A 23,965-nucleotide genomic window follows, 5' to 3' on the forward strand; every position below is an offset into this window, starting at 1 on the left:
TTGAGATTGTATTTGCCTTGAAGACAAAGGACGATAGTGAGGATAGCATTTCTTTTGTAATTAATACAATGCTGACATAATGCATGATAAATATTGCATTAACCCTGGGCTAGGATAGTTTTTAAGCAGTTACTGCATTAACCCTGGGTTAGGATAGTTTTTAAGCAGTGATATAAAGTTCTTTTACCATAGACAGATTTGGCTCCATTTTATAATAAAAATCTTTGGTTTTAAGACTTGCTTAAAGCAGCATACTTGGTCATTCCACCACAAGTAGACTAAATTAAGAGAACATTAGTGTCAATCAAGTGGGAAAATGATAGTAGTTTAGGCTGGGGTGATGGAAGTGGTAAGAAGTGGAAGGACTTTAGAAAATGAACAGTGATGGAGTAGCTATAGGGGTGTGTGTGTGTGATGTGTGTTGGGGGGAGAATTCATGTCTCAAATAACTGATGGATGGCAGTTCATTTCCAAAGAGACTTCTACGACAGAAAATTCAATTGCCTAGACAATGTGTGAGATGCAAATGCCAGTTTTTGCTCTTTGTGTTCTCTTTTGCAGCTGTCATGGAGATCTTACCCTTGGTTAATGTGTTCCTACTTTTGGACATACTTACATGTCTTAGTTACAATCAGATTCCAACTCTTCTTTCCCGTGTTTACTCTTAGCTCACCATGATTGGATTTGGGGTTTCTTGAACATCTTCAAATATTTAAGGACAATTATTTGGGATATGCCATATCTTCAAATGGGTGATCTTTCCTATTCTGCTTTCTAATTTGATTCTTAGAAAGAAACCTAGTGGGAAAAAAAGTGGTGAGTGAGGGTTTCAGAGGATAATGGAAAACATCCCACCAAGAGGTAGGCAAACTGCCTCTGAAAAAGGTGAGATGCAGTTGCCATCGTGAATTATTTGTGATCGAATCATATGGAAAGTAACTTTCAGGAAAGGTCAAATGTAAAATTGTAGTTTATAAATGAAAAGTTGAAAAGTTGTTGAAGAATAGGGATTTTGGAGCCCTCCTCTCTCCCTTTTGGTTTAAAACCTCCTAAGTTCCTCAGGTAAAATCTGAAACTGCTCCTCTCCCCACACATAGTAAACGCGAGGAGAAAGACTGGAAGAAAGAGGCAGTCCATTCTATACTAATTAGTGACAAGTTTAATAAGCAACGAAACTTAATAGGAGGCTTGACTTGAGCAGCCACAGGACAGCGGTGATCTCGCACGCACCTGACAGAATCTTGAGTTTATACAGAGGCCTTAAGGGAATTTCAGGCAAAAAACTGTCCCGATGGTTTCAATAGCACATTACTCTCCCAAGTCAATGTCCTTTAAGTGGCTCCCGGTACAGGAGCAGTGGGCAGAAGGTACATTTCGAAGGCAGGGGAAGAGGTAAGGAGCTTCTCTGCCTGGAGCCAGCCCACGGTCACATACTCGCCTGATCTCCAAAGCTCCCTACACTTAACTTTGTTAGGTGGTCCTGATTCTGTTTAAATGAAAGATATGCTGCACCTAGGGAACCTCAAGAGGAGTTAGGGAAGGCTATGAAAAGGCAGATGCCTTCCTCCTGTGGAACGCGGGACAAGGAACGCCGCAGGTCTCGCACAGCAGTCCCAGAAGACGACTTCCAGAGGGAGTGGTGTCCATAGGAAGGCGGTGCGAGCCCTGCAGGACCCTGCCTCCGGAAGGCGCCGCACTGGGCTTCCGGGGTCGCGCGGGTCCCTCTAGGCACTTCCGCTCCAGCCTCCAGTCCGCCTGCCTCGCGGGAAGCCACGCCTGTTTGTTGCGCTCTTCCGCCCAGTGTCTGCGGGCCACGACAGCAGCATGGCTGGTTCCGAGTTGCGGGCGGCGCTGGATGAGCAGCTCGGCGCCCTGGCCATCCGCACAGAGGTCGTGGAGCACCCGGAGGTGAGGGGCTCCTGCCGGAGGGGTGGGCTCCGCTGCGGGGTCTTGGGCAGGGCCGTGAAGACCAGATGCCCCAGCGGGAATGTGCCGCAGAAGCGACCGTTCTAGGACCTTTCCCGGGTTCCAGAGCACAGAAGGGACCCGACAGGCACATCAAAGGCCTCTCGGGACTAATGTTATCGTGGGAAAACTTGAGCTTTTTTCTCTTGGAGCGACCTGGTCACATTCTGAAAACTAGTGCATCTTAAATTGGTCTGGAATATTGGATCAGTGTGTCCACTTCATGTGTATATAGTTAGCAGGCAATAAACTGTGTAGTGCCTACCATGTTTCAGGCATCATGCATATAGCGGGACACCAAGCTTATAGTGTTTGGTATTAACATAGTATATTGATGTGAAGATCTGCAAACATTTCACAATACCAGTGTAACTTGAGTGGTGCAGGGACATAGTTTTTATTCCAGGGCTGAATGACAGCTAATGATAACTAAATATGGTGACCTTTAAAGGGTAGACAAATACAGTGTCTTCAACCTTACACATTTAACATCAAGACTTTTATCATTTTTTCTGACCTTCTCTCCTATATAGTACACGTAACTCTCCCCCTTCTTTACCTGTGCATATTGCCAGCTCTTCTGATGTTGTTAGTCCAGAGTCTCATTGTCTTCCCTGCTCTCCCACTCTCATTGTGGTTATAGATTTGTAAAGTGGAGGTTGCCACATGGTCTGGATGTAATGGGATGCTAAGGAATAGGAATCTGGGCTGCTATAAACTTTCAGTACCAGAAACTTAAAGAAAAAAATAATCACTTGAGGAATGTGAGGGCTTGGCCAGCACATTGAATAGAGAACTGGCCTAAGAGGTCCTCACAGTAGGGATTGAGGTAGCAAGGTGTGTTATTTGGTAACGGGCTGGAAATGGGTCTCTACCAGTGACAATCTATGGCATTGAGTATTCCCCTAACCTTGCTGTTTTCACCCAGCAAGCAGAGTACATATAGCTGTGTATATGTGCAGTGTGTACATGCATTATTTTAAAACTTTTCGTGTGATATTTTACAGGTATTTACAGTTGAAGAAATGATGCCTCATATCCAGCATTTGAAAGGAGCACATAGTAAGAACTTATTCCTTAAAGACAAGAAGAAAAAAGGCTATTGGCTGGTGACAGTTCTTCATGACAGACAAGTTAATTTAAATGATCTTGCTAAGCAGTTAGGTGTTGGGAGTGGAAATCTTCGGTTTGCTGATGAAACAGCCATGCTAGAAAAACTAAAAGTTGGCCAAGGCTGTGCCACACCTTTGGCACTCTTCTGTGATGATGGAGATGTGAAATTTGTTCTGGATTCTGCTTTTCTGGAAGGTGGACATGAAAAGGTGTACTTTCATCCAATGACCAATGCTGCAACCATGGGATTGAGCCCTGAAGACTTTCTCACATTTGTGAAGAAGACAGGACATGATCCCATAATACTAAATTTTGATAAAAACTAATTGGACTAATATTTAGAATACACTTCTTTCTGAAAGTTGTTTTTCTTATTTTTTATTTATAGAAAGCATTAAAAGTGATAAGAATATTTAGCACCTTGGTTTGGTGACTAATTTTAGGAGGGACATTTCATCTAAAAGGAGCTGCTTTTTAAAATTATCTTTTAAGTATATATACACCCAATGTGGGGCTCAAACTCACAATCTTGAAATCCAGAGTCACATGCTCTACTGACTGAGCCAGCCAGATGCCCTCTAAAAGGAGCTGCTTTTGAAAAGAGGTATTGAGGGGCTCCTGAGTGGTTCAGTCAGTTAAGCATATGATTCTTGATTTCATTTCAGGTCACGATCTCACAGTTCATGGGTTTGAGCCCCATATCATGTTCCGTGCTGACAGCATAAGCCTGCTTGGGATTCTCTCTCCCCTCTCTGCCCCTACTCCTCCCCCCTCCCCGCGCCCCATAAATAAATAACTTAAAAAAAATGTATTGAGGTCGTTTTAGCTCAGATTTCACCTCCTATCTCTCCCATGACAACTACTCATTAAAGGAACGGCTTCCACAATTAAGAGTAGATTAACAACAAAATTAAGGTTAGTTTAACTAAGATCAACTATTTTACATCTTTAGGGTGTTTACTGTACTTGAAAAAAGCAACTTGCAAAAACAGCATGTATGAAATTATACATATATTGTACATAGAGAAAAAATACAGGAATAGATTAAATTATTGATAGTGGTTATCTTTGGGGAATGAGGATTAAGGAAAGATCTGTTTAGTCTTTGAGAGGTTAGAAATGTAAACATACTTGGAACAAGTTTTTTCTGTCCTAAATTTTACTCCTTTCCCCCTTCAATTGTGGAGAAACATACTTTTTCACTTGAAACAAAACATTAGTTGAAGGTCTGAGGTAGACTAAACTACACAAGTAGTCTAGAGATCTCGTCAAGAAAATTTTCACATTTTCCTCCAGTACAATCAAATGGGATAGTCGTGAGGTAATCATATTTTCCTGTTTGGTCAGTCAAAAGTAATTTCCATCTGGTAGTGATAGTGTACTCTGTACCAATTTGTGTTACTTAAAGGCAAAATGAGAGTAAAAACTTGTCAGTTCTTGATATATATGATTAGAACTACAAGTTTACTTGTGGCAGAGTTTCTATAAAGAATGAATTTAAGAAATGGGGAGTAAGAAATATTTTCCATTAATGATAACTTATTTTAAGGTGCCATCTTACTTTTTACCTGCTGTTTACTACATCTCTAAGAGGAAATTTTAGGTTGATTTGCACATAAAATGAAGGCTTAATGAATAATCGAGGCAAAGACACTAAGGCAGTTAGTACCCTCCTCATCTTATAGTGACAACAGGCTCAGAAAGACTAACCTGCCCAAGAAAACACAGCTGGTTGCCTTCTCTAACATTTTGCCTCCCAAAGTCTTACATACGTGAAAATGAAAGAGACTGCTTCCTGCAATATATTACTGTACTGACACCTATGTGAAGACTGACAGAACTGATAGATGTGATTCTCTTCCTAAACCTCCAATACTCATCCCTGAAAGATTTAGACAGAATCATCTAAACAAGGTTATGGGTTATGTCTGAAAAAGAGTTTTCCAGGGTAAAGGAAAAGGAAAGATAATACTTAGCTAAATTGTATCTTACGATTTTTAAATGATTATTAACCACTTGTTATAAAAATCACCTCTTTGTTTTATTTCTTTTTGTATCAATCAGTTTAAGTGAATGTTAAACCAACTTAATTTTTTTTTAGGAGTAATAAAGTTAACTAAAAAGTAATGAAATGTTTTTAAAAAGACAAATATGGTTTGTTACGAACTGGATTTCTGTGGCTGATAATAGGTATTGTCAAGTAAAAATCACTGCCATTCAACTCCAAATCCCTTAGTAGCATTACTTTTAAAGGAAATGTTACAGCTTTTGTATTATTTGATTTGGTATTTAATAACAGTTGTAAGTACAATGGCAAACATTGAAAGAGAACCCTTAGAAATGAAAAAGACAATTTAAAATCAGGTTTTGTTAAAGGGTGCTGTTATAAGTGCAACTTTATCCATAAGCATTCCTTTTAAGGCATTTTCATTGTTGTCCCAATATCTCAACATGTACATCAAGGTTTATATCACAAAATGGGCTCCTTTTGTATTACTCATTCAAGGCTTAAAGAAAAAATACATCTCAGGACTAAGTGAAGCAGAAAAGAAAAACACAAAAATTCACTTTTCTCATAAAAAGTCACTTAAAACACAAAGTCATTTAGCATACATTATTACTCCTCATTGTAATTCCAGATTTGGTACAGTATCTTTTTCACTTCCTGACATAAACTGTTAAGACAGTGCAGGCTCTAATACTTCATTTGTGAGGTGGCTGCAATTCTGTAATATGCACAGTGATTTTTTAATAGGCTCTTACCATGCCTTGCCTGAAAGGTGCTACATACAAACCTGTTACGTGAACTCTTTGGTAACCACCAGTTCAAAACGTGGACCAAACATTTCCACATGGCCAGATCTGAAGCACTTTATTGGAGCTCTTTGCCGAAGCTATTACCCTGTATATTATTTTTTCAGTTTCCTAAGGGGTTAGGTGTTGATTTAGAAGACAGCCAGATAAAAACATGTCAGGCCCCATTAAGTTTCTAGGTGGCCAAACATTTTGTTTGGTAGAAGCAGTTTAAGGGAAAAGAGTGACCTCCTTCTAAGTTTGCTTCTGAATCTTTTGGAGAAAGTAAAGTATTCATGAGGTTATTATCTAGTCCTTTCTTGAAATGGTATGAAAAAGGTTATGAATATAATTGAGAATATTCCTACTTTTGCAGTCTTAAGTATTTCCTTGGTTGTCTCTAACTGCACTTTCTCAGGGTCAGCATACTAAGTCTCTCAGTACTATATAGGCTGTCCCTAAGCATTTTCTGCATGAAGCAATAATGTGCTGCTTAAGTCAACAGGTTCTCTATTTTAGGACATTAGTGTTCTGGAGAGGTCAAGCTGTGGTATGATTCATCTCACTGGGCAAACTCCTACTCATTAAATTCCAACTTTTAGTAACTGTCCTGGGATGTGTCCTAGTTGTGCAAATTAGATGCTAGTTAATATAAATCTAAGTTACCCACTTACTGTATTTAGCTAAAACATAACTTCTATATTTACTTTCAATTTATCCACCTAAAAATGAATTTACATTTTTTACATGCAAGTATCTCTAGACTGCCATGATGCCCATTATCAATTTGATACTTGAATCTAGGGAGTCACAATGGAGAAAGATATTTCAAAGTCTAGAGAATAAGTTTTAAATATGTCTGTTGTGCAATATTTGTATTTTAGTAAGAATCCTTTGTATTTACATTTACATAGCACCTTTCATCCAAGAGTTTACAGCATTATTTGGCGGCAAAACCTAAGTTAATGGTGGCATTAAGATAAGTCCAAGTTCTCTAAATTCCTTTTTAATTTCTGGTCAACTATACATGCTGTCTTTCTTTTCATTAGTAAGTCTTTCTGAAAGTAGACTATGAACACAATACTGCTACTGGCCTACCAAAAACAGAGAGGGAAAGGGATAGAGAGTGGAAAAGAGAGAGAGAGAGGGAAGGAAAGAATGGGGTGGGGGGGAGAGAACATACACATTTCTCACAGTTACTAGGTTAGTGATGAAACACACAGTTCCTAAACCACACACTATGAATATGGAGTTGTTCCAAAAAGATTTTTTAGAGCTGGTAATGAGAGCCTAAGAAGTACACTGTTAAAATAAAAAAGTCACTATCTTTCTCATTTCAGACCTTTAAGATTATTCTGGTATTTATGTTAAATAATGAATTTGCATTAATAAGTATCAATGCCTTTTTTGATTTCATAAGAAAATAAAACTGTGATATAAAATTGGAGCTACAAAAAAACTGATGTTTCCCTGGGTTAACTAAATCTACTTTTTTTGTGCTTCTTTCAAATGTTTAAGGTAACAAATGCATACAAATATTTCAAAAGTACCAATAACAGTTACCAACTTTAATGCAATATTATAAAGGACAAAAACAGAAAAGTTCTTATTAATATGTGATAACCTTAAAAATAAATGAGTTCCTGGCAAAATGCAGATCATAGTAAATTATTTACATTTTTTTTTGCCATAAGAAAACTTCTTAAGCAATAGTCAGCTCTCATGTTAAAAAAACAGACACACATATATAACCCAATACTAAAGAAGGGAAATGAATTAAAACACAACAGTTTTATCTTGGGAATGCAATTTGCTGGAAAACCACCTTACTAAAAAAGTTTCAGAAAAACACTCTCTTTAATTACCTTGGATTGTGAATGCTTAGTGTTGCTTAATGAGGAATATGGAAATATTAATATTACTGTAAATTTTTTATAACTCCTATTTTTCAGATTTATCTTATAAACTGAATTTCTTTTGCAGTGCATCAAAATAATTAGTTAAAAAAAAAAAAGAATACCAACACATGCAGTCTGCTAACCAAATAAGGCTCTGACATGCCAAAACAATGTTCTCTGTATCTTGATATATAGTACATTCCACAACATACAGCATTTTAGATTTACACAACTAAATATAAATGGCTAGATTCTGGCTAATACTTAGCAGAAGCATTAAGCAAACATGGATAAATTCATAAACAAATGACGAAAGAAGTAGATTGTTCTTGGAGTACTTCTTGAAACCTTAAAACACTTGGTCCTTAGAGAGAGAACATCCTTTATTCAGTAGATCTTAACAATACAATGTATAGTAAGTCCTAAAACCTTCTAAAAATTTTGGCAGTTGACTCCAGTAGTGCTCCTTGATTCAAGGAAGGAATGAAGGTTTTGTATTTCTTGCCTGCTCTAGTCACGAAGGATTGTTTAAAGTCTCCTTAAAGATTTTTAAAATGATTCCTATAGTTGGGTGTCTTGTTACTTCAGAAATAAAGGCTTCACACTGAGAAACTGAAGGACACTTTTCTCTCTGTATTTAGTTGGAAGGTAGAAAGAAGAAAGAAAATGTAAGAAAAGCTTGAAGATAAGAGAGATATAAAATACAGAGCAGCCACTATACGAACAACATGCACCAGATAGGTCTTCTATAGGAATGAGAGAGTGACAGAAAGAGATGATTTTTCTTTGAGTGGCTCTTTACAGAAAAGGTACGTAATTTACTGTTTATTCTCAATTATCAAGAACATTGTGGGGGGTAGGGGGGGAGTGGATTCCTATAAAAGAAAAAAAGAACAACTTCAAATTAAAAAAGGAATTCCGAAAACATTTACTAGTAAAATTAAATTTAAATTAAGAAAAAAAATAAAAATAATTTTTAAAGGTTTGTTTCCTGCACTGATAGGCAAAAGCTTACATCAATCAATAAATCTTCCTCAACTAGTAAGTAGGACAGAAAGTCGTGAATTAAGCAAGCAATATTTACATCTGTTAATGCAATGTGCACTTGTTCTTGTACGTAACACGGTTAGTTTGTATAAATGAGACAGACTAATCTCATTTACATTGTAAGGAAGAAACTCACCACTTGGCCCACATGTCATGTAGTGGGTAACAGAATTAGGAGCTTTGTTGCTCCCTAGACCTGCTTTTTGAATTTCTGCTTTCTTGTACTTTGTCCACATCTGCAGGAGAAAAGCATTTCATGTTATTTAATCAAAGGTTAAACATAATATAATTCATGAAGATAAGAAACTAATGAGCTCTTGTTGAGTAAGGCAAGAAGAAAGAATCTAACTGGGAAATTTATTAATATTATAGACATCTTATTACATAAAGACTGATTGTTATAGTTTAAAAGCCAGAAATAATATACTTGTGTCCTCTTACTATGTTTATTCACTAAATAGTCACAAATAGTTTTAAAGTAAAAAATAATCTTGCATGCAGCCACAGAGACATCCACAATGAAGTATTTATTTACTGAGAAAACCAGGTCTTAAGGCAAATTTTATAGGCAAATAATATACCTACTTTCACTGTTACAGCTAAAGTTGTTTTGGTCAAAGGGAACCCATACCTAACAATGTCAGTTTACAATGTCAGACAAATAATAAGGGTATAATTTCTAGAAACCCAGGCCAGGAATGTGAATGCTATGCAGTTTCATCTAAAATCAGGGTAGTGAATCTCCAAATAGTTTTCCAAATAACCCTTTATGAATCATAAGATATTTATGGAGATGTCTTAGAGGAAGAAAGTACTGCTGCTCAACTGGGTCAGAGTTGCTTCATTTTTATCTTAAAAAAAAAAAATTAAAAAGTTACAATATTGGTGCTTCTTTGTAAGACTCATAGCAAGTAGTATGTTGATTTCTTACAGTATGGGAAATGCTGGCTGAATAAGATTTCTAAGGTTCTTCCCATGCTAAAATTTTGATTCCAAGCGCTATGCTAGTGTTTTGAAAAAATTTTAAGCCTCCACAACTGGTGGTAGTCTCTAGAGGAAGTGTAGCCTGTATTCTCAAAATCCTCAAGACCTATGGACATGGTATGGATCTGTCTTACAGTACAATGTATATGTTCCTTTTGAAAACATGTTATAATATAAATTATAAACTATAGCCATTTATTTGTATTGGAAATACTTTTTCTGGTAAGTCTAATTTTGTAAAATAATCACAATTTTATGATACAACAATTTCTGTATTTTGCATAAATAAATTTAATATTTCAAATTTAAAGTGCATGGCCAGATATATAATATCTAAAGAGTTGAAATGGTGATGAAATAATTCTTCGCTCAAAGTGGAAAAGTAGTAACACTAATTATTCCATTTTAATCTATTTGGCTCCAATCTAATCTCACTTATATTTACCATTAAGTTTTATTATGTTATTAATAGGTTATAAAAAAGAGATGCCAAAAACATTTTTAATGTTAGGACTGACTGTGAAACAACCAGCAATAGAACAGACGGATGTATTCATGGAAAAAGTATATTAGGTGATAGTAAAAAATATGAAAATTTTCTGATTGGAGAGGGCCTACTCCCCACAATGACCTTTTATAAGTACAAGAGAATGGTTTAATTTACAAAGGATACAAATTTCATTATGCAAAGATTCTTTACAGATTCTATTTCCACGGCCCAATTAATAACCATAATAATTTAATATAACAACATGTATGAAATAGTAATCCCCCTCACCCCCATTTAGAAAGTTACATTTCAAAGCATTTCTTCCAGATGCCAGGCTGAGTTATTAGCAGTAATATTTAGGCTGAATCAAAATGTCAAAAACATTCCAGAGAAAGAGCTAAGGTATACTTCTCTCCAGAAGTAAGTGAATCAAGTACGTGTTTTGTTTTGTTTTGTAAAATTCTGGGAGTTAGAGATTCAAGTTTAGCTTATTTTACTTTAAAAGTGCTTTGACCACAGCAAGATAATTTTAAAGTTTATTGACACTTAAGTCAGAATTATGAAATATTTTATCTTATATGGTTATTTTTTTAGCTAAAAGTTTATATTTATTTTTAGTTCTAAAATTTGTTCCACTAAAAACACACTTGTTTAAATAGTTACAAATTCTAACATTAATTTTATTTTAGCACAATGTACTCTTTTAAGAAATTATTTTAAGGACAGACACGTAATTTAATAGATTATAGAAGCAACAATCTTTACTACTTTGTAAACTTGCTATCCTTTTTGAACAGAAGTAAAAATGCAAATTTTCACCACACTGAGTATTATTTATTTCTCTTTTACCCTATAAAAAAAGAACTGGCAAAACTAATATATTAATTGATTCCAATTTAAAAAGTCATCTTGAAGGAAAGATGGTCCTTGAGCTCTTACACTTAACAAATGAAGGAAAGTGAAGAGAAGAAACAGAATTAATACAAATGCTCCTAGTCACTGTGTAAGTAACAGGTAAATTTGATGGGGTTTTTAAAGAATTACACTCAATTTATGAGTAACAACAATGTTCTAAATCTGAACAAGTTTATAAATATAGGCAGTAGTTAACATTTGCTACAAAAGTGTTAAGGGAGTGACTATTTCTTTGAAAATAAAACAGGAGGACAGAAGACATAGTTAAATGGCAAAAGAAAATGACATCTTTTTACGTATTTTCCTTAATGCTGTACATGTGCAATGTGAAGTGCACATTTGGGGGGGAGAAGGAGTGAAAAGAACAGCGAGGGAAGAGGAGCAAAGAGGAGGGAAGGAGAAAATGAACATTCCTTTTTGGGAGTAACAAAGTAAATATGACTTGGAAATGCCTTCTTGGTAATTATAGCATGCAACTATTTTAATATGCTTCTAAGGTATCAAAGTAACAATCTCTTATCGGGTGACAAGAAATGAGAAAGAGGAGCATGTATTGTTAAGGATTTTAAAGTCATGCAAAATTGTACAATGTAATTAATATTTCATGCAGGCTTTGGTGTGGTTACACATTCATATTTATATACATGCCGCCATGTACAAATGAACACTATGCCACAATTTAAAAATAAAAATATAAGCCTAGCCAAATGATACTTTTCAACAGCAGCTCTTCAAATCAGATTAGAGAAGCACAGTGCATATCAAGTAACATCAGTATTATATTGTGCAGTTTTGATCATACACAACCATATTCATACCAAACAGTCTGATTATCCTCAGAAACCAACAATGCAGATTCTGTGTCATCAGGATAGAGGCATGCAGTAGTGATAAGATTATTGCTATCTGCAGAAGACTGTGGGTTACTGTTACTAGGGTTCTGATTATCAGAAAGCTGTTCATTATCTTTCTTTGCAGCTTTATTCAAAATGGCAGAAGCCTGGTCAGTTACTCTGGCGATTGGCCTGGGAGGTAACCCACTTATGTTACTAACTAGTTCTGTATTCAGGGATAAAAATGGCTGAGATGGATTAGCCATAGTAAATGACTCTACGCTATCTTTAGCTGATATTCCAAATGCATCATTAGACATATTAATAATGGCAAAGGTTTCGTTTAGAAAATGTGACTTTTCTGTTCTTGAGTTTCTAGCCTGGGCATATAGCGACTTGGGCTTATCTGGAGCTGAATTGTTTTGTGCATGAGAACCCACAGCATGGGTTGGGCTGTGAGGTGCATGAGAGGACCACTGGAGTAAATGGTACTCACGAGATGCTGCAGTGATGTTGCTATCAGCAGTAGCTGGTGGAGAATCAACTGATATAGGTAGTCTACTGTCCTTGGTCAGAAAATCATGGATGCTTGTCCTTCGAGTAGTTCCTTCAGCAGTAGAGATCACACTGCTTGCACGAGGTAAAGTGGCATAAGGATTACTATCTTTTGATTGTCGTGACAGAGAAGTTTCTTTCACTAACTTTATCTTTCCTTGAGTGCCTAAGGTAGGTTTTCCTGGAGAGCTAATGAAGTAGGCATCTTCAGTCTTTCGAGGACTGGGTCTCATAAATTGTTCAGGCTTACTTGTCCGTCTATCATAGAAGTCTCCTGGGGTTTTTCCACTTACTGACCTGGCCAGACCACAGCTAACTGGTTTGTTTTTTCCCAAAAAGTCAGAAGAGACAGACAAACTTTTCATTACTTCATCTAAAAGATTCTCTTGACTTGAGGACTTTATCTGTTAAAAAAGATACCACAGCAGATTAGTGAATGCAGCCAAGCTTTTACTTTCCTGATATATTACACTGTGTGATATAAAATTGCTAGTATCTCTTTATAAACATGTTTTGATAGAAGCTCTATAGTTCAAAGAATTTTAACTTGTAGTGTCCATCTAAATGAATGTTACCATAGACAAAACTAACCTGTATTGAGGTAAGCTTGTTGCTTTCTTCCAAAAACTGTTGTAGAGTAACAACTTCACTTCCAGGAGAACCAGTTTTGATCTTGTGATGTGCTCGACTCTCTAACGTTTCAGGCATTTTGTGCTGGAGCATTGGACTTGATCTGGTCTGTCTTTTCAAGTATTGGATTGGACTGCTACCACTGCTGGACCAAGCTTCATGATCATGAAGCAGGCTAAATTCTCCACTGCTGTGGCTTTGTGGCCTGCTTTGGATATTAACTGCACCTGCTTTTGGAGTAAATGCTGTGTTAAGAGTTTGGTAACAGAAATGAGATTAAAACTATGTAAGTAATAACATTTGTGGACTGGATTCTTATGAATAGCTAAACTGACTTTCAAATTTCATTTAGATATGCTTACTAAACTGTGTTCATCTTTCAACAGTCTAACACTGTCTACCACAGTCTCTTTATTTTGTTAAATTGACAGACAGCAGTTCCACAAGGACAAATACTTGCTTTTACCACTACACCCAGAGCCAAACATATGATGCAGGCACTCATTACATTTGATGAGTAAGTGAATAAAAAAATAATACATTTTTTCATTTTTATTAAAAAAAAATTTTTTTTTAATGCTTATTTATTTTTGAGAAAGAGCGCGAGCAGAGGAGGGGCAGAGAGAGTCACAGAGTCCAAAGCAGGCTCCAGGCTCCGGCCTGTCAGCACAAGCCCAACATGGGGCTCGAACCCACAAACCATGAAATCATGACCTGAGCTGAAGATGGATGCCCAACTGACCAAGCCACCCAGGTGCCCCAATAATACATTTTAAAAACTCAGTTCAAGTCACTGTAAAACACCTCACAAGTTAGAACAAAACAGGATGATATGATTTTTAAATTACATCAAAATGTTAAAACCAGAATAAAAATTCAGAGGTTAAAAATTCGAATTCCTTGCCTATGAAATCTTCATTCTTTACTTGAAGCTTCCTCATTCATCCTAAATGAATAACCTTAAATAATTTTTTTTAATTGAAACAGCAGGCATATATAAAGGAAAATCAATGGAGATATGATATAGTTACTTAGCAAATTCCAGTAAAAATATAAAGTCAAATATGTTTTATTTTATTCTTTAATGTCTGAATCATCTGATTGTTCCTGCTTTACACTGTTGGTATGGTGGCTATGTAGTCTTAAAAAACTCAACTGAGGGGTACCTGGGTGACTCAGTTTAGCATCCAACTTTGGCTTGGGTCATGATCTTATGGTCTGTGGGTTCGAGTCCCGCCTCTGGCTCTGTGCTAACTGCTCAGAGCCTGGAGCCTGCAGCAGATTCTGTCTCTCCCTCTATCTCTCCCCCTCCCCAACTCATGCCCGTGCTCACTCTCTCTCTCAAAAATAAAAAAAATTAAAAAAAAAAAAAGGCTCAACTGAGGTTAAGCAACTGTATAGAATGCAAATTACTAGTTCTGGAAAAAAACCTCTCTAATGTTTATGTTATTCCTTGGATTCTAAATGACAGCAAACTGTATAGATATAATATCAAGATGGACAACACAACTAATAATACAAAGTAAAGTGGGTCACGAAAGAATTTGGCTCAAGTTATGTAACATTTTACAAAAAGAAGATTTCCTTGAATTTTCAAATCAGAAAAGAAATACTTCAGTTTTCAGACTGTATTCTTCTACTAGATATAAGATATATGATTATAAAAATGAAAAGATAATCCCTTCTTGAGATCATATTTTTCAGACCACTACAACAGAGTCATAGCATTAACGATAAAATTACAACTGAGACAAAATGATTTTATAATACAAAAAGCAGGGGCGCCTAGGTGGCTCAGTTGGTTAAAAGCATCCGACTTTGGCTCAGGTCATGATCTCATGGATGGAGCCTACTTCTCCGTCTCTGCTTCTCCCCCTCTCCCACTCATGCTCTCTCTCTCTCAAAAATATAAATAAACATTAAAAAATTTATAATACAAAAAGCAACAGAACACATGCACTCATTATAATGGGACAATTCTGGACTGTAGAGAAAACTTTAACCAACTTTTATAATCAATTAAACAATTCCAGAATCTGAGTAGGCAGTATACCTTTAAGGAAAAAAGTATTAGTCAAAGCCTCTAGACATTTACATAAAACCTCACCTTGGAATGCATATTAAAAAATTAATTTAAAAAATCTTGCATTCTTTATAGAAGCTATGTGCATCCCTCTGGGTCTTGTTCTACACACACACATTTGTTTTCTTAAGTTAAAAAAATTATTTCCCCCTATTTCATGAATAAATAAAGCTGAAAGTATTTCTAAAGCACCTTCTATAGAGTTCAATGTACATGCATCATGAGAAAATTAAGGACAACCATTTTCATGACGAAGACAAAACATAAGAAAAGTAAGGACCTACAGATATTTTTGAAGTTAAAGATGCCATAAAAACATTTTATCTGTGAAGATGAAAAATGGAAACCAAAATAACTGCTCCTGTTTTTACATTTATATACATGGTATACAATGTATCACAATGCTAAGTATAAAATGTTCTAAGGAACTATGTTCCAAACATAGATGATTTGGATTTCATACTTTACCCCAGAAACTTCATCGATCTTCTATTATAAAATCTGGAAATGGATGGACAATATTAGTAAATTTACCTACAGCGTACCTTTGACTTCATGGAGTGAAGCATTATTATTACTATTGCTAGTGGATGTTCTGCTACTATCAAGGCTGGCTGGTCTTGAAGCTAAATGAAAAAATCAGGAGACAGTGTGATAAACTTCCAGCTAATGACATTGAACTTTACATTCTGATCACAGAATGCTTTGAGGAAGCAATCATGCATACTTTCACAGGCTAAGCATGCCCACAGAATTGAATCTTACAGATTAGAGAAGAAAGGCATTTACAGATAGCTCAGTTAGACACTTTCGAATAAGACATTTCTGAAACACTGAGATTCAAAGAAAAGAAAATATATATTTAGATTTGGAAATGTTTTCTAGATGGATACCAGAACTGTTTGAATAGGGTGACACGCAAAAAAAAAAAAAAAAAAAAAAAAAGTGCTAATGATTAGGTCACTTACAACAGATCAGAAAAGGAACCCTGCACACTGCAGAAATACCATGAACAGGAGGAACATGAGCATCTGCAGTTGATGTCCTGTATTCCTACCCGCACAAGGGAAAACAACTGCACAGTTAACACAACCCTACCCTGTTTCTTAAAATCTTGCTTACATATGAAATCCCCTGAACATGTTATCCATTTATTATTAATAATTTAGTTTGGCAAGATATGACTTTGCAGATCTCTCCAGAAACTTAACAATATGATATACTCAACACTGCAGAAAATGTGGTTTCAGAAGAGTTCATCCCTTTACCTAAGTATTTTTAAAACCAATAGTAAAATGTGTTTCTCATAACTTTAACCTTATAGCATAATGGCAACAAAATTACATTTAAGGGGCCCCTGGGTGGCTCAGTCGGTTAAGCATCCGACTTCGGCTCAGGTCATGATCTCGAGGTCCGTGAGTTCGAGCCCCACATCAGACTCTGTGCTGACAGCTCAGAGCCTGTTGCAGATTCTGTGTCTCCCTCTCTCTCTGACCCTCCCCCGTTCATGCTGTCTCTCCCTGTCTCAAAAATAAATAAACGTTAAAAAAAAAATAAAAAAAAATTACATTTAAGCATTGTGCAGGTATATTTTATAAATGACCTTGACCAAAACAGAGACTACCTAGATGAAGCAACAACCTCCAAAGGGGCAAAAGGGAGTATTAGGTTTTGAAGAAATGGCAGAAGAAGCTATGAGATGCAGATTAGAGAACACATGCTTGCCGGCAACGCAACATTCACCAAATTGATGCGAAAGTCTTAGCATTCCCATTCTGTATGTAACATGTGCTCTCTAAATAAAGTTCGTATCTTACCATGAACTCTTGATCCCGTACTAGAATCATCACTAATACCTTGTGGACTTATGTCTTCAAAGGATGTAGTATCTACATAAAATAACAAAATGGATATAAAAATATTTTTAAACAAACAAAAAAAACCCTTATAAAATTTCCCTTATGCAGTTATGGATACTGTTTTTCAAGCACATATAATACATCTTGATTTAACATATTTCATAGACTCAACCAGAAACTGGAACTAGGAATAAGAACAGAATGGCTGTGATGAAAGTTGACTCGCTTAGGGAAAACACCAGTAGCAGTGAAACAATCTCCCCAAGGACCCTGCAAAGCAAATCAAGAGCCTGGGCTGTTCTACGTGGTTCTCTCTGTTTAAAGTTTTAGTGTTTTTAGTTGTTTTTTTTGTGTTTGTTTTTAAGCTCCTACCATCACTTTTTCCCTTTCTCACTTTTTACATGGTTTACTTTTCCTTTCCTTGTTAGTTCACAAGCTGTTTATTATGAAAGGCCTAGGAAAGATTTTAATTATTTGTAAGATGTTTTAAATTTTTGAAATGAAGTGAAATTGAAAATTCTCTCAAATTAAATCGATTGTTTTGATAATTATTTCAGGTTGTTGCTGTCAAAAAAGTACACATGGGAAAGTCAAATTAAAATTCCTGTTGCCAACAGTTACACCACAGTGCAAAGAGCAGACGGCCTATACCTTTATTATTAACCAACTGCTTGGATCTGAAGCCTGTAGAAGAGTTGACAGTTGAAAAGTTGATGGCTGTAGTAGAGAAGGCCATAGCTCCCAATTCTTTTCTCCTTTTACCCGTTGAAATATCATCAGGAACCTCCAAATTCTCAGTACTACCTGTCCACTGTCCTCCTGCTAGGACCATGGACTGCACCAGGTCATTCATGGCTGGGATGCAAATGAAAGCAAATGAATCAGCATGGTTAATGTATCTGCTTTTATTCCTATCTTGTATTACAAATGATCTGGTTTTTGTCTATGGATTAATGCAAGTGAACATCGAAAACTATAACCACAAGGTCATTCAAATTATGACATGCATTCAGCTGAATGAAATGAGTAGGCCAAAGGCTGATAAATTTCAGTCAATATTTTTATCCCACCTCCACCCCCTTTAAAGATAGGAAAAGGAATTTTACTCTGTACAACTGCCATGCTTTTGCGCAGTGATGTGCAAATATAATTAGAAGCCTTCATAATGTGGTTTTGTGATGACAGAAATGGAATGAATAAAGGTAAGATGGAGAGCAGTTCTTATACAGCATCATTATTGAAAATGACAAAGAGTCCTTGGTCAGAGCAGGTTACTGAAGAAATCATTCATTTTGTGAATCAAATAAGTATACCATTCAATAAAAACCTGAAAGAAATGATATCCAAAGTGACAGACATTTAATGTGATTATGTAATTACCCATTCTTCTTAAAAAAATAAAACTAGAGTATTAATATATAAAGAATGACAAACGTTTTCAAGGGTTACAGGCCATTTTATTTATTTATTTAATTTACTTCATTAAGAAAATAAAGTCCTAATGCTAAAAGGTTTTGTTATATTTTAAGTAAATTTCTTTGGGAAAAAAATTTCTATGGCATAGAAAATTAAAGTTTTTTTTTTCTGCCAACTTTTAGAAAGGACTGGAAATGTATATTACATGTATGACTAAACGTATGCATGTATATGTACCAGTGAATATACATATAATGCAAATTAAGTGCCAGTTTTGAAAAAAAAATATTCTTCCAGCTCCTTGAATTAGAGGAAGACTGCACTTTTGCAAAATAAAGACAGTTGGCACCGTCCAGAGAAAGGTTAGTGAAAAATTAGTAATGGAAGCCAGTGTGGTCATTTGAAAGAAGCTGAACTGTCATAAAGTCTTACACATGGAACGACGGTAGCAGGCCTTCATTTTGTCTTTATCCTTCGGTCTGTTCCTCAAAAAGGGCAGTCTTTTCAGTGCAACCACTTTAATGTCAGAGCATGAGGAAAAACAGAAACAGAAAAATGAAAGAAAAAAGGGAGAAGAACAGATGGCAGTTAAATGTTGAAATTAAGGACAGAAATGAATGTCTGAGTTTCAGCTATGTATGCTATACTAAAGCTATTACTCTTGTGCTGCTGAGTGATAATGAAATATGAAATATGTACTCTGATACTTTAAAATACTTGGAAAGCACTGAAGACAATGATGAGGAACATATACTTTGAAAGCTTGGGTTGGCTAAAGTCCTACAAATATAGGAACTGTTTAGAATTACTGAAGGAATATTTTTCCTAGTTAAGTTGTAAAGGTGTACCTTTAAAATCAGGGCTATTGGTGGGCCACAGTATACATGATGAAAATACACAGGACTTTTCAATCCTCGGTCTTTACTTTTTAAATTATAAGACTTTATTTTGGAAAAAAATTACTTAGGAAGATGCACATTCTACAAGAATATTCTAGTAATATCTGTCAACAAAAACTAGGGTGCCCCATCGATGTTTAAAAATTAATCTAAAGAAACTTTAAAAACTTTCATTATTTTCGTAAACCATAACAAAGAAAGTAGGGAATTATTTTTTGGGATAAACTGAATTCTGGTGCATTATTTAGCAGCACCATGAAAATATATATTCTGAGCAAAGTCTTTCAAAAGATGACATGAGCAATTATATTCATTTCATTTTGCAAAAGGTTGGTGAGGGAAAACAGAAAAACTAGCACTAAGTTCTATTAAGTCTAAAGGAAAAGGAGGCACCCTAATGCAAGAAAAAAAATGACAGAAAATATGTATTTATAACATTTTTAGGTATTTTGAAGGGCTTTTTTGGTGAGTTTATTTAAAAAATCAAAGGTAGCACTGTGCAGAAAAGTTCTGTAAGTGAAAATTAGGGTTGTAACTATAGTAGGTGTCATTAGCATAGACATCCAATGTTCACTAGAGTCACTAACATTCTTCAATTATATTTTAATAAGATTTGAAAACAAAAAATTGTTACACCTTTTCAGAACTACAATTTAGGAGTCAGGGCAATGATGTGAATAAAGACCTAGCCTTACAAGGCCTTAATAATGATGATCCTTCTCAGGGTTTGTCGTCATCTTGTAAATAATCAAAGTTCTTCCAACAAACTGACAAGTGTCATCCATTAAGGAGAATGCAATGGACATACAGTTTTTTTTAACTTAGTTAACAATCATGATTCATTTAAGCTTTTAATTTGACCTATTTCTTTTCTATCTTGGTAAACACAGCTGTTTTTAATGATTTAAAAAAGAAATGAACTGAAAACAATGTAAAAATGGACACTTAGCTAAAACAAAGCTGAACGGTTGCAACATGCACATGTTGTCTTATTTAGATACTGCTGTTTCAACTGTTTTCCAAAGACTGCTTTACTGACAGACACTCTTCCAAAAACAGACAGGATAAAAGGAGTTTTAAATTTGCCAATGGTGGAATGTGATCCTTCTTGTGTCAACTAGTTTGTAGATATACAATGTTCTTTTTCCAACATACTAAAATTAAGGGAACATTAACATTGCTGGGTTTTGTGTTTATTTAAAAAATTCTAAAACTGAACAAATGCAAGAAAGGACAGTATTACTGCCTTCTGATCCTTATTCTGGATGTTTCAATTCTGGATCCAATTCTGGATCCTTATTCTGGATGCAGGAATGTCAGATTTATATTTAAAACAGGCAAGAAGACCTCAAAGAAAGACTGTCATGCCTTTCTTGTGTACATTATCCTATCTGAATGGAAACATCTTTTCTTAGGGCACCTGGCCTGCCTCAGTCCGTAGAGCAGGCAACTCCTAATCTCAGGGTTATGAATTCAAGCCCCATGTTGGGCATAGAGCTTACTTAAAAAAAAAAAAAAAAAAAAAATCAATCCTTTATGAAATATCTTTCTTTAATTGGAAAAAAATATTAGACCTATTTCCATTTCTCATTTAATAAGATGTCAGATAGTTTATATCTAAAGGTAGCAGTTAAAACTGAATTATCTGGCATCTTTTTAAGGTAAACCTGATGATCTCTCCATAAGAATGCTCAGAGATTTCATGTAGATTTGGCTGATAAGACTAGATTAAAAACAAAACAAAACAAAACAAAAACACCACCACCCAGGTTATGATAATCTTATGTGGGATTTAATAACAAGAATTTAACAACCTTCTTGAGACTAACACACACACACATATGTATGTATGCATGAATACTTATGGATTCTAGTTTTTAGGGTGGTATAAGTTGTATTCTGAAATATACCTTATAATACCTAATCTATACCCTAAAATACTGTCTTTTCAGAGATAATTCCTCTCAGGACAAAACACTATAGTTTTTTGAGTGTTTTGAGAGTTGCAATAAAGAGAGACTATCCCTGGGGGAAGAAGAAGCAGTTTTTGCCTATTTACTTCAGAAGAATGGCAGTGAGATTATATATATAAATATACCTACATTTAATATAGATATGCATACACACACACACACATAAATATATATTTTTTAATTTAGTGACTCTGGTGATAGTATGAGTGGATTCAAAGTTGTCTTGTTTACATATTCTCTAAGAACATTGTTAGGAGTCAGCCTGTTGGACACCTTCAAAGGGCCTAGCACTGAAAAGACGTTCTTTTATTCTTTTCTCTTTCTCTCAAAATATACTTCTTTAGGCTCTTACTTTGTTCTTAGTTAAGCACACTAGTAATAAAATAAAAAGATCATAAATTGTATAGGGCATGTTATGATGTAATACTTCTGTATCTGTAATTTAAAAATTATGTTTATATACCAGTTTATAAATTTTATACACAAACTTATATCTCCACATCTATTTTAATTGATCCTTAATTAACCAAGCAATTGCTCAATTTTTATAACCTTCAATTACCTCTAAATCACTGAATAACATTCTCTTCAAATTCATATCTAGTTTTCTTTGCTTCTCCCCAATGTAGCTTCACTCCAATTCGACACCAAAGTATGTGAATAGAACCCCATTATAAAATGTCTTATTATAAAATGTCTTATTATTCTATTTCATTACAAATAAGCTCATAAATGATGAGCTCAAGATGAGCTCAAAAATATTTCTCACTTGCTCTTCAAAATCACCCTGTATAGTATGACACAAAGGTGAAAGGCGTGCCCATATAAATAGAACTAACAAGTGGCAGAGATATTCTGGCTCTTATTTCAATGTTCTTTCAACACTTGTTTTACCTTCCTGGCTAAATGATGGTAATTCTGCGTTTGGTGTATCTCTAAACACATAATATATAAAATCATGTGGTTATGCAGTATTGCAGTATTTAGTGAATTTTATAATCATATAGAGTTAAAAAAGAAATGCATTCATCAGACTAATACCCCAAAGGGCTATGGAAGTTACAAGTTAAAGAAATCTTTTTGAAAGGATTCTAAAGCAATACTAGAGATCACAAATGTTTAAAGAGTTTAAGCACTCACTGCTGCTTTTCTTGGTCCCCAAAGTTTGGCCATCTTCTAAAGAATTTGAGCCTACTGAAGAACTATCTTGACTATCTTGATGGGGGAGTTGAAGAAATCCTTCACTGGAGTCTGAGCGGGTAGGTGTTAATGTAAGAGATTTCTGACGTTCCCGATTAATATCTTTCTTAGATTTTATCAATTTTCTCATTTTTAGAGTAATCCAGTTGCCTCTCCTAATAGAATAATTTAAAAAGCTCTTATGAGTCTAAAATTCAACATATAAATTCTTCACAAAATTAGAAGTCTTAACTTTTTTTTTCCAAAATAACAATGAGTAAAACTTGGTTAACAGTACCTTCTAGGGGGAGATGGGTCATAAAATTTGTATTGATCCATTATTTTCTCTTCTAATTTCTCCTTTTGTCGTCTTAATTCATTTAATTTATCGCTATAAATATAAAAACTGCATTTTAGGACATGCACCATTATTTTGTACAGTTATGAATATTATTTTGTGACTAGAATCTAATTTCTCTCCAAAACATAAATACAGATGCCATAGTTGACAACTAAGAATTTATTAGGTATTCACAATGGGATTTTTTCCAAGTTTCTCCTTTTCTTTATATTTTCAAACTTACTTAATAAAAGGATATAGAATTCAATTCTTTAATACAACTTACTTGTTTGAAGAAAAATTTCCTTATTACATTCTCATCCTGACAAAGGAATTCTCTCAACATCTTTTAACAGCTATCAAGCAACACCATATCGATAGTGACTATTCTCCTATTCTTGAATCTTTAGTATCTCACATCACTGTTGGTGATTTAATATAATTTATGTAAGTAAAAACCTTTTCAATGGTTTGCTTACAACTGTAGATATGATAAGTGATATTGTAATCACATCTTCATGAAAACAGACTTTTTTCCTTATGGCAGAATTAATTAGGCTTAATTTATGTCTAAAGAACTATTTTCTGCCTCTAGCAATACATGAATTACACTAGTTTCACCACATCTTAGTGTCATTTATGTTCTTGGTAGTATATATTATATAGGGAAACATCAAAGACCAAAGTAAAATGATCTTTCTAAAAAAAGTGTGATGCCACAGTGATGCTGTTTACTCAAAAATATTTAGTGATAATTTACAATAAGGAAGACACAGAGACCATAAGGATGAATAACAAGTAGCTCAACTCTGCTTATAATACAGTAGGAGAGAGAACATAAACACATAAATGACTATTACAATCCAAGTCAGTAGTGATACCAAAATAAAAGCACTGTCTAAGTATGAAGAACTTACAAAGGCAAAATATTTCTATCTTGGATGACCAAAGAAAGTCTTGTGGAGAAAATGCCCATATTAGATAGACTGAAAA

At 35.0% G+C, this 23,965-nt stretch overlaps 2 protein-coding genes across 8 annotated transcripts in view; one reads left to right on the plus strand and one right to left on the minus strand.

Annotated features, from left to right (window-relative positions):
- Positions 1–1,776: 1,776 nt before the first annotated feature.
- On the plus strand, positions 1,777–5,680 carry LOC125937005 (prolyl-tRNA synthetase associated domain-containing protein 1). The gene is made up of 2 exons (XM_049651491.1): positions 1,777–1,908; positions 2,973–5,680. The coding sequence occupies exons 1-2, from the start codon at positions 1,825–1,827 to the stop codon at positions 3,402–3,404; spliced, it is 516 nt and encodes a 171-aa protein (XP_049507448.1). The 5' UTR covers positions 1,777–1,824; the 3' UTR covers positions 3,405–5,680.
- Positions 5,681–7,409: 1,729 nt separating this feature from the next.
- The window catches only part of CCDC88A (coiled-coil domain containing 88A), a 138,656-nt gene continuing 122,100 nt past the window's right edge, over positions 7,410–23,965 (minus strand). For 2 of the 7 annotated variants that reach the window (XM_049651485.1, XM_049651488.1), the window contains 10 exons: positions 22,931–23,023; positions 22,594–22,808; positions 19,014–19,097; positions 17,817–18,020; positions 17,124–17,195; positions 15,852–15,932; positions 13,185–13,453; positions 12,535–12,997; positions 8,953–9,052; positions 7,410–8,400 (listed from right to left, as the gene is read on the minus strand). In XM_049651485.1, coding sequence (XP_049507442.1) covers positions 8,988–9,052; positions 12,535–12,997; positions 13,185–13,453; positions 15,852–15,932; positions 17,124–17,195; positions 17,817–18,020; positions 19,014–19,097; positions 22,594–22,808; positions 22,931–23,023 — 1,546 coding nt within the window. In that variant the 3' untranslated portion in view covers positions 7,410–8,400; positions 8,953–8,987. The other 5 variants (XM_049651489.1, XM_049651490.1, XM_049651487.1 and 2 more) reach the window with 4 other exon arrangements.

This window comes from Panthera uncia (assembly GCF_023721935.1).
Source record: "Panthera uncia isolate 11264 chromosome A3 unlocalized genomic scaffold, Puncia_PCG_1.0 HiC_scaffold_11, whole genome shotgun sequence".
Classification (NCBI taxonomy): Eukaryota; Metazoa; Chordata; class Mammalia; order Carnivora; family Felidae; genus Panthera; species Panthera uncia.

Coding starts and splice junctions, on each gene's coding strand:
- LOC125937005 (XM_049651491.1), top strand. CDS start 1,825: ATGGCTGGTTCCGAGTTGCGGGCGGCGCTGGATGAGCAGCTCGGCGCC. Junction 1,909..2,972: donor AGGTCGTGGAGCACCCGGAG/GTGAGGGGCTCC, acceptor GATATTTTACAG/GTATTTACAGTTGAAGAAAT.